Source organism: Canis lupus, chromosome 3 (genome assembly GCF_048164855.1).
Source record: "Canis lupus baileyi chromosome 3, mCanLup2.hap1, whole genome shotgun sequence".
In the NCBI taxonomy this organism is placed as follows: domain Eukaryota; kingdom Metazoa; phylum Chordata; class Mammalia; order Carnivora; family Canidae; genus Canis; species Canis lupus.
Window position 1 is genome coordinate 58,330,763 of NC_132840.1, and position 15,887 is coordinate 58,346,649.

At 53.9% G+C, this 15,887-nt stretch overlaps 1 protein-coding gene across 6 annotated transcripts in view; it reads right to left on the reverse strand.

Moving 5' to 3' along the window:
* Positions 1-15,887, reverse strand: part of KIAA0753 (KIAA0753 ortholog) — a 44,635-nt gene that overhangs the window by 12,959 nt on the left and 15,789 nt on the right. For 5 of the 6 annotated variants that reach the window (XM_072821655.1, XM_072821653.1, XM_072821654.1 and 2 more), the window contains exons 8-12: positions 7,969-8,192; positions 5,465-5,631; positions 3,989-4,108; positions 3,050-3,139; positions 584-662 (exon numbers count right to left, since the gene is read on the reverse strand). In XM_072821655.1, the coding sequence (XP_072677756.1) occupies positions 584-662; positions 3,050-3,139; positions 3,989-4,108; positions 5,465-5,631; positions 7,969-8,192 (680 nt within the window). The remainder of the gene's footprint in view (positions 1-583; positions 663-3,049; positions 3,140-3,988; positions 4,109-5,464; positions 5,632-7,968; positions 8,193-15,887) is intronic. The other variant, XM_072821656.1, reaches the window with a different exon arrangement.

Below are 15,887 nucleotides of genomic sequence, written 5' to 3' on the forward strand. Positions count from 1 at the left end.
CAGTGGGTGGCCGGGAGCCCCCATCTTCTCCACGCCCAAGCCTCCCAGGCCTCTAGTGATGGCAGCACATACCATACACGGAGCATACCTGTCTCCGGTGGCCTGTTCAGGGACCAGGACACCACATGCCATGTACACGTGATGGGCCCTCAGCTCGTCTGTTCACACAGACCAGACGACTCCCATAACCGGTGGACCCACAGGGTCCGGACAGGCTGCTAGCTTCCGGCCCACGGTGGACGGTGCCTGCATCTGTTACTTCCTCCTCCAGGAGGGACCGCGTGTGCACCAGCGCCGCCCGCAGAAAAGTGTGCCCATTGTTGCAAACTGTAGGGTGTGGGCCAGGACCAGGCGAACACCACCACCACCACATCTACTTCATTGAGGATGGAAATCAGAACCTGAACTCATTCCCTAAACTAAAATCTCCCTTTTCTCAAAAGTGGAGCTTCCTCTCTGCCCCGTGTCTGTGTCTTGTGTGCATTGGAGGACCCGGCCACAGTGCGCAGGGGAGGGCCAGGTGGCCTCTCAGCAACGGATGCCAACCGTTTTGAGAACGTCCAAAGGGAAGCAAGTGCATTACCTGGGCCTTGAGCAGGAGAGGCTGCAGACGCTCCAGAACTGCCACCTCCACCTTTTCTGCTAACTGGGCGGCAGAGACACTATGTAGAAATAAAACCAAGGATTAAAATCAAAAGCAAGAAAATATGCCATTTTGTATATTCAGGTACGACTCCAGGCGGAGGGAAATTGAACGATGACCAAAGTATGGAGCTTCCCTGATCCCAAGGGCCAAGCGAGCCCCTGGGCCTGTGAGAGAGCAGAGGTTGCAGCCTTTCCAACAAGAGCCCAGGTGCTGTGCCACCACCAGTCCCGACCCACTGGGGACGCTTCTGGATGTTCCAACAGCTGCATCAGGCTCTCTGTATGCTTCAAAGGAATAATAGCTACATTTAAACAACTAAAGGCGAAAGATGGGACACATCTCACTTATCTATTCCCTCCCCAAAGTCCACATGATGCAGTTGGACACACACCCAGAGACGAAGGGGAAAGTACTGGATGACAGGACAACATGTAACCCACCGCAGCCAGCTGACAAAGCCGAACTCAAGGCCAGTAACGGGGGAAATGGAGAACCCACGCACATGCCCCATAGACGCCAATGGGCCCAGGGCTGCTGGACCAGGACTCTGGGCCAAGGCGCCTGCACATGGAAGACGCTGCATCCTAGGCCCCTCTGACTGGACAGAGGTCTGGCCACTCCTCCCCAGAGCCCTCTGACCAGGGGGTGGAACGAGTCCTGGAAATGGGAGACCTGCAGGCGTGCCGGGCACTCCCGGGACACTAGCAGCCAGCTGCTCACACCCCAGGCACCAGACCACCTGCTCTAGATGTCCTGACCCACACAAAGGGAAGGACTCACAGTGGCGCCCGGACAGCACACCTCCACAGGCCGCGAGGCCAGGCAGCCCCTGGTGTGACAGCCAGGAACTCATTGGGCTACGACTATGGCCACTACACTCAGAAGAGCACACAATGTCTGGGGGCCCCAGCATGGCAAAACCTTCTGAGACCAGTCACAGAACAAAATCAACTGCACAGGAAAACATCAACATACGGATCCTACTCAAAACTCGAAGCTCCTCCTTCAGAAGCCACCACAAGGAAGTGCACAGGTGAGCCACGCTGCTCCACGTCTGCCTGCCAGCTGCCCACACCAAACAGCCTCAGAAATCAGTAATTAAAACAATAAAAATAATACACGGGCAAAGGACCTAGACAGACGCTTCACAGTGAGCCACCAGGAAGGCTCGCATCCCTGGTCAATGGCAAGGAAGTGCAAACTCGAACCACGAGGCTCCGCCAGTCTCAGCAGTGTCTAATGTTAGGGATGCCATCAGTGTCAACACAGTCGGGAAACAAACAGGGTGAGGCCCCGCACTCTCCCCACAGGTCCACGGGACCCGGCTCGTCCACACGCCCTCCGAACACAAGGACTCGCCCCTGACCTGCTGTTTCCTCCTGCATGGACACACGGGTCCCAGGGGAGCGCGGGCTCCTCCCGTCACAGTGAAAGCACCACCTGTTCCTGCTCTGTGCTTGCTTCTTGGGTTTCCGGCATGCACAGCAAAGTGTCAGGGACCCATCCGCAGGGGACACATCTGTGGATCAGGATGGTGGGTCGCCCTGGGGGAGAAGGAACCGGGTTCCCACCGGGGTGGGGAGGTGGGGAGACAGTCGGTGACACCTGTTCCCTGCGTGGTATCCTGGGCTGTGCACCTGCATTTATCACGTATGACCACCCACGGGGACGGCAGGACACCCGGGCGACCATCCTGCTATCTGGACGAACGGCAGTGGGGAGGGGTCCCAGGGCCCCCTCTAAGGCAACAGACAGCCTCACTGGGGACCGTCCCATTGCAAATACCACCAACCTCCCAACTGTGAAGCTCCATGATCGTGCAGCTGTTCTGTTTATTTAAAATTTATTTTTTTAGAGCAGGCAAACTGGGAGGGGGTGAGGAGGGCAGAGGGAGACTCTGGCAGACACCCTGCTGAGCACAGACCCGACATGACCTCAACCCCGGGACCCTGAGAGCACGACCTGAGCCAAAACCAAGAGTCGGGCACTCAGCTGACCGCACCCCCAGGTGTCCCAGACATCGTGCAGCTTGACACGGCAACCACACAGGGAAGCTGCTGGGTCATGGCAGGGAATGACGCCAACAGAGCACACACTGTACGGAGGACTGCCCTGGCCTCCCGGCTGCAGGGCGTTATGATGGGAGTGAGAGGACGGCCCGTGATGGCACCAGCGTGCTGAAATCTCATGCTTCAGCACCCACTGGGCATCAGGTCTGCATTCAAGTCCACAAAGGAGCCATAACCTGCCTCGTGCTCCCCACCTGACTGTATCCACCTCTGCCACCAGGAGCTTGGCAGGGGGTGGGCAGTGGCAGCGCACGCCGACCTCTCAGCGACCCTGCCTCCACCAATGTGTGCTCCACAGGAGGATGCCTCCTCCTCCCTGGCTGCGGGGACTCACCTCTGCTGCTGCGTCTGGTCTGAGCCCTCCGCCTTTAGCTCCTCCAGCTCCTTCAATGTCTTACAAGCTTCGGCATCAAGCCAAGCGAGTCTGGCGGAGGGAAACCGAGTCAGACCAATGCACCTTGCCTGGCAGGCCGCAGCCCCCCAGGCTGGCCAGGGTGAGGGCTCCCAGGACACTACTGTGGGACCAGTGGGCACTCCATGGAGACACAGCTAACGGGGGAGCTCCCCACGTGAGGCCCCGTGCACACGCTGACATGCACACACCCCGGGATGGCGCCAAAACGACCACAAACATCTTCAGGAAAGCGAGCCATGCTGTCCTTACAACTCCTGGCCTGACCGCAAAAAACACTGCTGCTGTATCTTCAGCTCAGGGCCCAGGCATGGCTCCATCACGTGAGGTCAGAAGGGAAAAGCTAACTCCAAGTCCAATTACCTAACAGCGGACACTCGTTTTCACTTTCCCGCAATACAAACACGTCGGCCACACAAGCACAGAGCCCGTCGGCACTGCTCCCTCCAGAACGTTCTCCCCACCCCCCAATGGGAGCCTGTTCCCAGGCCCACAAATCTCTCTGTCCCCTTCCCGCCCCCTCCCACCCCCGTTTTTCACCCTTCGGCTCTGCCTCACATCACAGTCATAAACACCCCTTATATGACCATAGGTCACAGGGGCCAGGAGTCTTTTTGCCCCATTTCTAGAAGTCTTCATGGAGCTCATGGCCGCAACAGACAGACAAGCAGCTGGCGGACAACAGGCGCCCACGGGATACAGTGAAGGAAGCAAGAAGTGCAGGAGTTTACTGTCCGCGCCGCGCCCCTGAGAGCAGAGCCTGGGGGTTGATGGTTGACATAAAGAGCTGTATCCCCAAGCAAGAGCATGGAGCCCCCCAGAGCTGGCTCCCTGGGGCCCCGGAAAACCAGCAGCACAAACCTTGCAGCTTCCTGCACAACAGCGCCCCTCGACGGACTCTGCACCTGAGCCTTGGCTTGCGGGACCGACGGTTCCCGTGTGGCACCTCTGGGGCTCGGCTTCACCTTCAGCCAGGCAGCACTGCAAAACGCGGGAAGCGCCACTGGGACCTCGCGTGCCACCCCCGGCGCCTGCGCAGCTGGCGGTCCTTGGCAGGGCCTGGACAGAGCCCAGCCCGGTGCCTGGGGACACGGTCTCCCGCCCCACACGCACCACCACTAGGTCAGCGGACAGGGAGCAGCAGGCCCGCTGTAATAGACACCTGTGTCGCTAAGTTCTCTCCCCTTGGATGCCCTGGAGGCCATCCAGGCACCATCACCGCTGCCCTCCCCGCGCACGCCAGCCACAGGCATGGGCTCCTGGGTGGGCGGCATACGTGTTCACCGACTGAGGTTTTAATGAGCGTCTGCCTGAATCCACACAAACACACCCATAGAAACATAGAATTTGGGCAGCCCCGGTGGCGCAGCGGTTTAGCACCACCTGCAGTCCCGGGTATGATCCTGGAGACCCGGATCGAGTCCCACATCGGGCTCCCTGCATGGAGCCTGCTTCTCCCTCTGCCTGTGTCTCTGCCTCTCCCTCTCTCTGTGTCTCCATGAATAAATAAATAAAATCTTAAAAAAAAAAAAAAAAAGAAACAGAATTTAGAACCAACGAACACAACGCACGGCAGGACACAGACTTGAGATCCAGCTGTGCTGCGTACATGAGGCATTATATCCTCTAGACGCTGCTTCTTCAACCATAAAGTGAGCGTGGATGGGCAAGCGTGTCCACTGAGTCTCAGAGGTGCCCACCCGGCCTGGCTGCTCCTCGCCACCTTGCCGGCCTCAGGAAAGGCGGCCCGAGGGCCCCACTGTCTCCCTGGCGCCTCCCCCTGCCCTTCCCCTGCGCTTTCCACAGCTCCTGACCCATGGTAAAGACGCCTCTTTATCTCATCCAGTTCCACCTACTGGCCGCTGCTGCCGAGGACCTGCCTGCCCTACCTCTGTGGAATAGGGCGTCATCACTGCCATGTGGCGACCATGGAGACACACAATGATATCGCCACCATTCTCACTGACCCCACAGCATGAGACCCACAGGGGTCTGTGATTCTAAACCTTGTCTTGAAATCAAGATTATTTTTAAATCCTCATCTGTTCAGCCAAGATCTGCTCACGCCTACGACGATCCGTGAGGGCGGAGGCCCCACACCAGCTCCTGGACACTCAGCTATGAGGAAGGCACTAGAATCTATTGTGTGGACACAGGGGCGTCCACAGGGGTCGAGAAGGAAAAGGGAACCAACAGGCTCCTAGACAAGCTCCTCTCACTTATTTCTCACTCAAATAGCTTCTCTCCTCAAGGACACTAAGGCTGCTGCTTTGTCAGCTCTAAGTGATGGGCGGCCAGGTGGCTTCGGCCCCGCAGAGCACAAGCACCAGCACCTACCACTTAGGAGACGCCGGTGGGGATGTGGGATTCGGAGGCACCCACGGGGCTCTGTGCTCCCTCATGGGCTGCTGGCTCACTTTCAGTCTGGATGACACCGTCGTGCGTTGCAAGCGGCTTCTGCTCTGGGATGCAGGGGGTCTACTTCTCTCGGCTCTGTGGGGGCCCTGAGAGACAGAAACGGACTCAAAGGAGCTCGTTTTAACCTCCGGTGGACAGAAGCTTTGGGGTCCCCACGCTGTACCAGAACCCTGTGTGGAAATCACTGAGGCAGAAACCTGGGGGCAGGCGTTCCTCACATGGAGCACAGTCACATATGGAGCACACTCACACACGTAGCACACCTCACACAGAGAACACCTCACCCACGGAACGCACCTCACACACAGAGCACACCTCATACACGGAACGCACTCACACAAGGAACGCACTCACACACAGAATGCACCTCGCACAAGTAGCGCACTCACACACGGAACGCACCTCACACAAGGAATGCATTCACACAAGGGGCACACTCACACACCTCACACACCTCACACACGGAGTGCACTCACACATGGAACACACCTCACACGGAACACATCTCACACATGGAGTGCACTCACACACGGAACGCGCCTCACACAAGGAACACACACAAGGAGCACACTCACACATGGATTGCAATTGCACTCACACACGGAACGCACCTCACACAGAGTGTACTCACACACGGAAAGCACCTCACACGAGGCACACACTCACACAAGGAGCACACTCCACACAGAACACATCTCACACACAGAACGCACCTTACACAAGGAGCACACTCACACATGGAATGTATCTCACACATGGGAATGCACACACACGGAACGCACCTCACAGAGTATACTCACACATGGAATGCACCTCACACATGGAGTGCAGGCACACATGGAACGTACCTCACAGAGTGTACTCACACACGGAAAGCACTTCACACAAGGAGCACACTCCATACGGAATGCACTTCACAGAGTGCACTTGCACATGGAATGCATCTCACACACAGAGTGCGCCTCACACAAGGAGCACACTCACACATGGATTGTACCTCACACGCAGAGTACACTCACCCAGAGTGCACTCATGCACGGTACGTAGCTCACACAAGGAGTGCACTCACCCAAGGAGCACATTCATACATGGAACACACCTCACACACAGAATGCACCTCACACATGGAGTGCACTCACACACGGAACGTACCTCATACAGAGTGTACTCACACATGGAAAACAGCTCACACAAGGAGCACACTCACACATGGAAAACACCTCACACACGGAACGCACCTACTCACACACAGAAAGCACCTCACACAAGGGGCACACTCATACATGGAACACACCTCACACACAGAACACACCTCATACACAGAGTGTACTCACACACAGAACGCACCTCACACACGGAGCACACCTCACCTATGAGTGCACTCACACACAGAATGCACTCACATACCTTACTCAGAGTGCACTCACACAGTGCACCTCATACAAGGAGCATGCCCATACACGGAGCGCACTCACACTGAATGTACACACCGTATTCCCTCCCGGGCCAGGGGCGGTGTGGGGTGAGGACTGAAGCTGGACACCCTGCATTTGCCATCTTTATGTATGTATATACATACATATATGTATAAAAAATTATATATACATGTATACATGTAACTGTATGTTTTATATATATACATGTTTTACATATATGTATTTTATACATATGTATATTTTTTCCTAAGCAAAGAAAAAAGATAAATTTCATGACATTCTCATCTGCAGAAGAGGAGCTAGTTTCTTCCTGTGTTTCTAGAATACTCTGTGATCTCATGGAGGAGAAGCATGGGGCTATCTGGCCAAGAGCACCCACAACACTGGGAAGGGCCGGTCTTCACTGCCGATGGCACCCCCAAGGAGCTGTCCAGGACGGAAACAGACCTGATCCAAGCAGGACCCATCAGTCCCTGGTGACAAGGGTCCAGCACCACCCCCAGGGCCACCTGCCGAGACTCGTGTGGCTGGGGAAGCCCACACACGGCCTGTCCGGTGGCAGTAACTACATCAGGGCTTTAGCTCAGGAGGCGTCCTCCGGCCTGTTCACCACTTAGCTATGCTTAAGACCTGAGGTAGCTTCAAGCCAGCTGGCTCCACACAGCAGGTGCTGACCTCAGGCTGCCTTTGTGCCACGTGGTCGCTTGGTGATGTGTCAGGACCTACCTTCAGTGGGAAGCGAATCTCTGTCCCCTCCCAGTTCACATCTTCCAAAGCAGAAGCAGAAGAAACTGAATTTTCAAATAACCTGCCCAGTCATGACCTTGGTATCAATTTGGGTCTCAGCAAACCAGGACAAGAGAGAATGCCCGGTCTGGGAGCAGCATTAGAAACTGTTATTTTTTGTTAAAAAAGCAAAAACTACCCGGAGCCACCACCAAGCAGCCACTGAGCATGGACATGGCCATGGAGGGGGCCGCCTCATACCTGTGGCAGCCTCACCGACACCTGGGCCTCCTTCTTTCTGAGCGCTGTGCTCCCGGCCACGGGCCTCACTACCGCTGCTCTGGCCCTCGCCAGGACCAGTGGCTCTGCCAAGAGGCTGGCACTGGGGTCTGGAGCAGGCAGCGCTTCTTCCAGAAGGATCTCCGCATCCATCGCATCCTCCGAGCTCTGGGTCACTGCGGGCACTGCCCCAGGGAGACACTTCTCTGTAGGACATTTCAGAAAGACAAACAGAGGGAAATGCTACTCAAGTGGGTGACAAGGATTTCTAGCCTGCAGACATCCCGCCCAGCCCATAAACACCGAGGCACACTGCTGCCAGAGTCATTGATTGCTCTGTGACTCTCACATGGACCCACACACAGAAACCCAGGGGCTGTGGCTAACACTGGGGCTCACTGCCCAAGCGTGCTCCTTCCTGGCCCCTCGGCCCAGCCCTGCCTGCCCCTCCTGCTGTCCTGCTAGCTCCCAGGGCAGACCCGCGACTATAGTATCAGCATCTCCTGACCGACCCCTTTGTTGTCCCTGGTCACCCCACCTGGCTACCAGATGTGTTTTTCCTACGATGTAAGCATTTTAAGTGTCACTTCTCATAACTTGCACTGGCCCCCAATCTGATACAGAATGCACTCTGAGCTCCATCTGTGATGTTGTTCATCTTGCAACAGGAAAAGAAATAAAACATCTGTATTTGAAGATGAGACGATATTTTCTACATAGAAAATCCCAGGCAATCTACACATAAGTTAAATGAGGAAGAGGGTTTCTGGATAAAAGAAAAATATACGAAAGTTAGTATCATTCTCATGTATCAAAAATAAGAGAAAATATAAGAGAAATTTATCCTGTTAGCATTGGCAACAAAAACTATAAGACACTTAGAAACAAATGTAAGAAAAGATGTATAAGACTCACAGAAAATGTTCAAAGGCATTTTAAAGGACATGAAGGAAGATCTGAGTAAGTTGTTTTCATGAATGGAAAGAACACGGTGAAGTTGTCAGTCCTCTCCCAAGTAGCCTATCCTTTCAAATTCAAATTCAATTAAAATCTAAGCAGATGTTTTTGTGGATCAAAATAGGCTGGTCCCAATGTTCTTCATAAGACTACAATCCCATGACAGCCCAGATGGTTCCGGAGAAGCACAACCAGGCAGGGGTGCATGGGGATGGACCCCCAGAGGTCCCCATGCCTGGTGAAGTGCAGGGCATGGCACACAGCACAACGCAGAGTGCCCAGCGTCCATGGGGACAAAACAAACACGGGCCTCGCCCTACGCTCAGGATTGCTCATGTTTAAATTAAATGAAGACATAAATGTGACAGGAAAACTTTAAAGGTTTCAGAAAAAAGTACAGGAGATAGGATGAAGATGTTGGGGTGCAGGAGCCATTCTTAAGAACATCCCCAATACACCTGAATTAACTACAGCAGCTGCAACTTCCTCCGGACAAGAAGGTGTGGTAAACTCAACAGAAAGGCCAGTCTGAAGTAGGGGTCTGTGATGCATGCAACAGACATGCGGCTAATATCCAGGAGATAGTAAAAACATCTAGAAATCTGTAAGAAAAATCAATAATCTAACAGAAAAACAGGCAAAGAATACAAATAGACAATTCAGAGAGAAAAATCTGAAGTGTCAATAAAAACATGAGATGGTCCCCAGTTATCAGAAAAATCCAAACTGAAACAACAAAGTACCGTTTCACATCTGAGACTGGGGGAGAGGCTTAACATGACGATCCCAAGGCGATCCCAGGGATGACAGGGGCGAGGATGGACAACGGTGTCCAGAGAGCACTGAGGGAGCACCAGGGGAGCACCGACGGGAACACTGGGGTAGCATTGAGGGGAGCACTGGGGAAACACCGGGGGCTGCAGGCGTGAACCAGCCCACAATGCAGGGCAACTCGGGAGCTCTAATGAAGCCTGAGGCTTGTCCACACTGCAGCCTCACCCCTGGGCCCATGCTTGGCCTAGAAAGGCTCCCATCCTGTCGGTGTTTACACAGCCAAACTCATGCCCATGAGCACACGCTGACAGCCCCGGTGCTCCCACAGGGAAACTATGCAGCCGTGAATCTCCTGAGTCAGAGCTCACGCATCAGCACGGACGAGCCTGAGGAGCTGACTGCAGAAGGACGATGCGGGTGCCAGGTCCAGATGGCAGCAAACAACAGCGCATCTACAGATGGATACCCAGCGGCACCGGCAGGCAGGCCCACCTGATAATCAACACAGGAGGACCTTAGGGGAGGGAGGGAGGGGACAGGAAACATGAAGGGTTGGGGGGTGCCCAGCCGGCTCAGGGGAGGCACGCTGGATCCCGGGTCGTGACTTCGAGTCCCACATGGGCGTAGAGTTTACTTAAAAACAACAAAAAAAAGAAGAGCCAAATTGCACCTGTTCTATTTTACGTCTAAAAACAAAACACAGGGATCCCTAGGGGGGCTCAGTGGCTGGGTGTCTGCCTTCAGCCCAGGGCGTGATCCTGGAGTCCGGGCATCAAGTCCCACATCAGGCTCCCTGCATGGAGCCTGCTTCTCCCTGGGCCTGTGTCTCTGCCTCTCTCTGTGTGTCTCTCATGAATAAATAAATAAAATCTTTAAAAAATAAATAAAAATTAAAAAAAAAAACACTAAAGCAAATAAAGCAAGAAAGTTAAAATCTCTTAAGCCTGGAGAGTACACAAGTATCTGTAATTTTCATTCTTTTTTTGTATGTTCTAAATATTTCATGCTATGAGGAAAACTGCATCAGACTCCTGCCAGCATCAGGGCCTGGACCTCCAACCCAGTACCTCTCTGGGCCAGAGGCAGCTGCACAGCCGGAAACCTAACATGGGCAGAAGGAACATGACTGCGGGCCAGGACCGGTTAACACACCGCGAGCAGACCCCACACCTGACCTGCAGGTCCTGAAGCCTGTTTTGGGTTTGCAGGAACCAGCTGCCAACGCAGGAGATGGGGCCGCACAGCCTGAGGGCCTGGCTGATAGTGGGACAGTGCCACCACCCTTCCCTGACCAGCTGTACAGACACACCGCAAGAACATTCCAGAAGCTGCTGAAGAACCGCACCAGCCAACAATTACATCAGCCACGAGATCAAGTTGGGTCACACAAATATCCCATGTGGAGAGGGCAGCCAGGGGGAGGAGACCGCAGGACATGCACGTGGGGGACCAGGTCGCAAGAGCCGCGGCACAGATGTGGAGGGGGGATCCTGCACCCGGGCTGCGAGGACACGGGAAACATTAACCAAACAAATAAAGGTAAGAGCCCCCCCCCCCCCCCCAGCCAAATGCCAAATGACAAACACGCTGAACTTGCAAAGTGGCTTCGCCCGCTCCTCGGTCCACAGGAGCCAAGACAAGGCTGAGCAGCACGGTCCTGTCTCGGGCCAGCATCCACACTTGCACCCATGCCCTCCCACGGTGCCCATGGAACCCACGACGGGCAGGCCAAACCGAGAGACAGACCACTGGGTGGACGCATCTTGACCTTGGGTCCTCCACCATCAGGGAGGCTGCAACGACCAGCAGAAACACCTGCCACGGATGCCAGCCTGCTTACTTCCACGATATAACAGCTTTAGGATTTGAAAAGTGACAGAACTCATCCTCAAGTGGCCACCAGAGATCGGTTTCCTCAGCTACAAGGTGCCTGACACAATCCAACGTCCCCTTGTCGTCTGACTGTCCTCAGGAACCAAACACACCCGCATTTTTACAGCACTTGGTGACTATCCAGAGCACCACTGACACCTGAGCCTGCTGTGGGACAAGGACGAGGATCCACACCCCATGATGACGCAGTGCCGCTCAGACATAGAACATCCTCGGCTGCGGTCACAGTGCAGTCGTGTGGCTGCTCCCCTGGGCGCTGCTCTCCTGGGCAGTCCACAGTCCAGTGCGCAGGCTGTGCCCCCAAGGACCGTGAGCCCTCAACACCCAGAATCGAAGACACCGTGGCCTGCCACTAGGAGGCCTCTTCCTCCTGATGCGCTGCCCCCGATCACTGGATCAGGGACACGGCAGGTGCCCCAAGGGACAGGAGGCTAACTCCAGGCAAGGGGAAGACACTGTCCCAGCTCTACTGCCCACTGTGAGGGCAACGGGGAACCACAGCCAGCACACGGGGTTGTGACCTCCACGGCAGAGGTGGAGCCTCAGCATCGGTGGCAGGGACAGACCGGGCCTGATTACTAACTTTCAACTCAACAGAGGAAACAGCAAGACATGAGACCTTGATGCACATAGTAAAGCACAGCACAGAAAGCCCTGGCCAAGGAGACTCATGAACGAGGTTCAAAGTTCAGGTGCGTCCTTAGTCCCAAGGAACCTGAGTGGGAGAAACATAACCTCTCAGCCGAGGGAAGAACACCCACTGCCAGCTCCTCACAGAAGCTCCCAGAAGGTCAGCGGAGCGTGAAGCCCAGGGTGGGAATGCAGATCGAGGCAAGCGTCACACAGGCTCAGCAGACCTGGCTCCGTGGTGCCCAGCGATAGCATCACAGAGAACTGCCAGGAACAGGTCACAGCCAGAGCTCTGGGCAGCTCACAGCACAAGCTCAGGCCCACGATGCAGAAATCCCAGGAGACATGCGCACACCATCATGTCAGCCGGCTGCTGATTCCATAACTCAAACCAGAGCACGATAGGAGGAAAAGCAACAGGAGCTGGAAACGAACCTGTGGTTCCCCACAGACGGTACGACCATGCACACAGTGGAGCCACTGGCACAAGACGACGCCTAGAGCCAGTCGGATGTCTGTGCAAGTGGCGCATGTCTTAGAGGATGTCATGTGCAAGAGCTCTGAGCACAGCCCCACAGAGGAAGGAGCTGAGGGGAAGAGGAACCAGCATTAATGCATGCAGTCTGCACCTACAAGAGGACGTATGGTCAGCCCCTGCGTACGGCGACACCTGGCATTGGAGATGTCAGCTCCTCGTCGCGACCCACCATGTCGTCTGTCGTCTCGGGGGTGGGTGGGGGCTGCTGGTGGGAATCACATCCTGATCCTAAAATTTCTGTGGACGTGCCAAGGGTCAAGGTCAACAAAGGCATTCTGGAAGAACCAGGGGCCAAGCGTCCCAGTCAAGAGTCAGAGTAACGACGGCGCATGTACCCCGGCCCAGCGGAGACTAGCAGCAGAGAACCTGGGCCTGGAAACTGACCCCGACTGCGGACACGCCATGTACGGCGGGAGCAGCACACGTTGTCAGTTTGGGGAAATAATTATCATTTCAGATGCAAGTCCTCAAGGAAACACACGGGAGCACGTTTTACTAACTTTGGCACTGGGAAAGGCTTAAACCGGACATAAGGAGAGACGCAGGGACACTTCCGGGAAAAGATGGTAATGTGGGGCATGGTGAAACCACCCCTCTGCTTCCCTGGAGATCCCACGGCAACATCTAACCAGCGCCATCTCACTTGACGGTTTCCAGCACACACACTGACTAGGTCCACACGCACAAAACCCCCCCAAAGAAGAACTGCTAACCAATTTTTAAAAAAAGAGAGAGGAAGGAAAAAAAGAAGGACAAGGAGGAGAATGTGAAAGAGGTGGGTGAGAGGGCAGGAGACTGGAGCGAGCACTTTCCAAAAGGTGGCAAGTACTGGCCTATAAACACCTGCAAATACCCCGTTACACAAGCACAGACGTGAAAGGAAGCCAGAGCAACAATCAGGGCACCTGGGCGGCCCCTCAGGTAAGCATCCGACCCTTGGTTCCGGCTCAGGTCATGGCCTCAGAGTCGCGGGATCCAACCCCATGTTGTGTCCATGCTCAGTGCAGTCTTCCTGGATTCCCTACCCTTCCCCTGCTCCCTCCTGCCTCCTCTCGCTCTCTCCCTCTAAAGTAAATAAATGAATCTTAAAAAAAACAAAAACTAACCAGAATGATAGTTTACACACTGAGCAGGCAGCCAAACTCCCTAAGACTGGTAACGGCAAGTGCCAGCAAGGATGTGTGGTGGAGGCTCACGTCCACTGCTGGTCGGCATCTAACCAGTCAGACCACTTCGAAAAGTCTGTACCTGCTACAGCTGAACAAACGCATCCACTATGACTCGACTCACGCCGGCCAGAGACACGGTGAAAACCAAGGCTTTGTCTGCCATTGCCCCAAAGCGGGAAAAACCCGCTCATGAAGATGCCAGAACCGGTGTAGTTTCATACAGTGGAATGTGGCAATGAACGGCTCCACAAACACACCTCCCACAGAACAGGAGGTGAAAGTGGCCAGTCCCAAAGCGGTACATCATATGCAATTCTAGTTTTATAAAGCTTAGTGAAGTCTTAAATCTGGCAAAAACCAAAGTACGGCATAAACAATCAGAATAACCATTAATCTGGGGATGGAGGTGAGGCAGGGAGATGGGAAGAGGGGATTTCTGGGAGCTTCTAATGCTCTACCTCTCGACCTACGTAGTGGTTTCACAGATGTCATCTTCTGATGACAGCCTGAGCTCTCAACTTACATTGTGCACACTTTCCACCTCTATGTTCTACTCCAGCTGAAAAAGGAATGTTAGGGCAGCTCAGGTGGCTCAGCGGTTTAGCGTCACCTTTGGCCCAGGGTGTGATCCTGGAGTCACAGGGATGGAGTCCTGCATCGGGCTCCCTGCAGGGAGCCTGCTTCTCCCTCCGCGTGTGTCTCTGCCTCTCTCTCCGTGTTTCCCATGAATAAATAAATAACATCTTTTTAAAAAAAATGAAAAAGGAACATTAGGTTACTAGATTCATCCACCCCAACACCATTGGCACATTAGAAGTCCAATATTAAAATTTTAAAAACAAAAAAAAAAAAAAAAAAAAAAAAAAAATTTTAAAAACAATTTCAAGTCACTGTCAACACACATCTCAATCACTTTAACAAAAAAGAAAGGAAAAAGCAGACGAAAAGAAAATCTAAAAAATTAGGAGACGACACAAGAACATTTCCGACTCTGCACTCGGATATGCCCCCTCCCAAGAGCAGGTGTTGCATATAAACGGATCTATTACATTTGGTGGGAGTGATGCCCTCACCACAGCTGTCGGCCAGTGTTACTCTGAACCACATCAGCAAAGAAGAAAGAAAAAAGAAAAGGTACAGAACTGCAAAGAGAGGAAGCAGAACTTATTTGTGGGTGATCTCATCTATCTGGAAAAACACAAGAACAAACAAAATCTCATTATTTCATCAAATCCAAAACACCAAGACCTATCTTTATTTATGCACCAACAGGAGATTTTAAAATACTGCCAATTAAATGTAAGATCTCAGCAACATAGCAGCACACCCCAGTCTCAGAACCAAGGGAAGGACTGTGGGCACCACCTGGGATCTGGGCCAGGACCATGGCTACACTGGAAGGAGCTCTAACCCACTGCCACACGCGATAAAGAGAAGATCCCCTTCAGGCCGCAATGAAAACCATGACATGAGAAACATGGAGCAGAACCAGACCGGGGGTCTCAGACCTAGTATCTGAGAGTCAGGAATTCTACGCCGAGTGCTGTCCCTTCACCTGCAGTGGGAAACAGCACGGGACCGCGGTGGGCACAGTGCGGTCCCCCCACCCTCCCCTGTCCAGCCTGTGAACTCAGGAGGCCTGGCTCACCCCCATCGCACCTGACCCGGAACCTGAGAAACTCCTTCTAAATTCCTCTGAAGATCAGCAATCACCATCAGCAGAAGTTTGAAAAAGAAGAACAAAAAGAACAGCAACCTCCTGAAACAGAACCTGATCCCACAGGCTTCACAAGTGTCTTAACTCTCAGTAAAAAACCTCTATACACTCAAGTACAACGTTAAGAGGAAACCATAGGGATCTGCCCGTGGTTTCTGGAGCAAATGATGAAATACCTGCAATAAACGCAGATGCGGAAGAGGTCCAGAGTACAGGGGGAGCC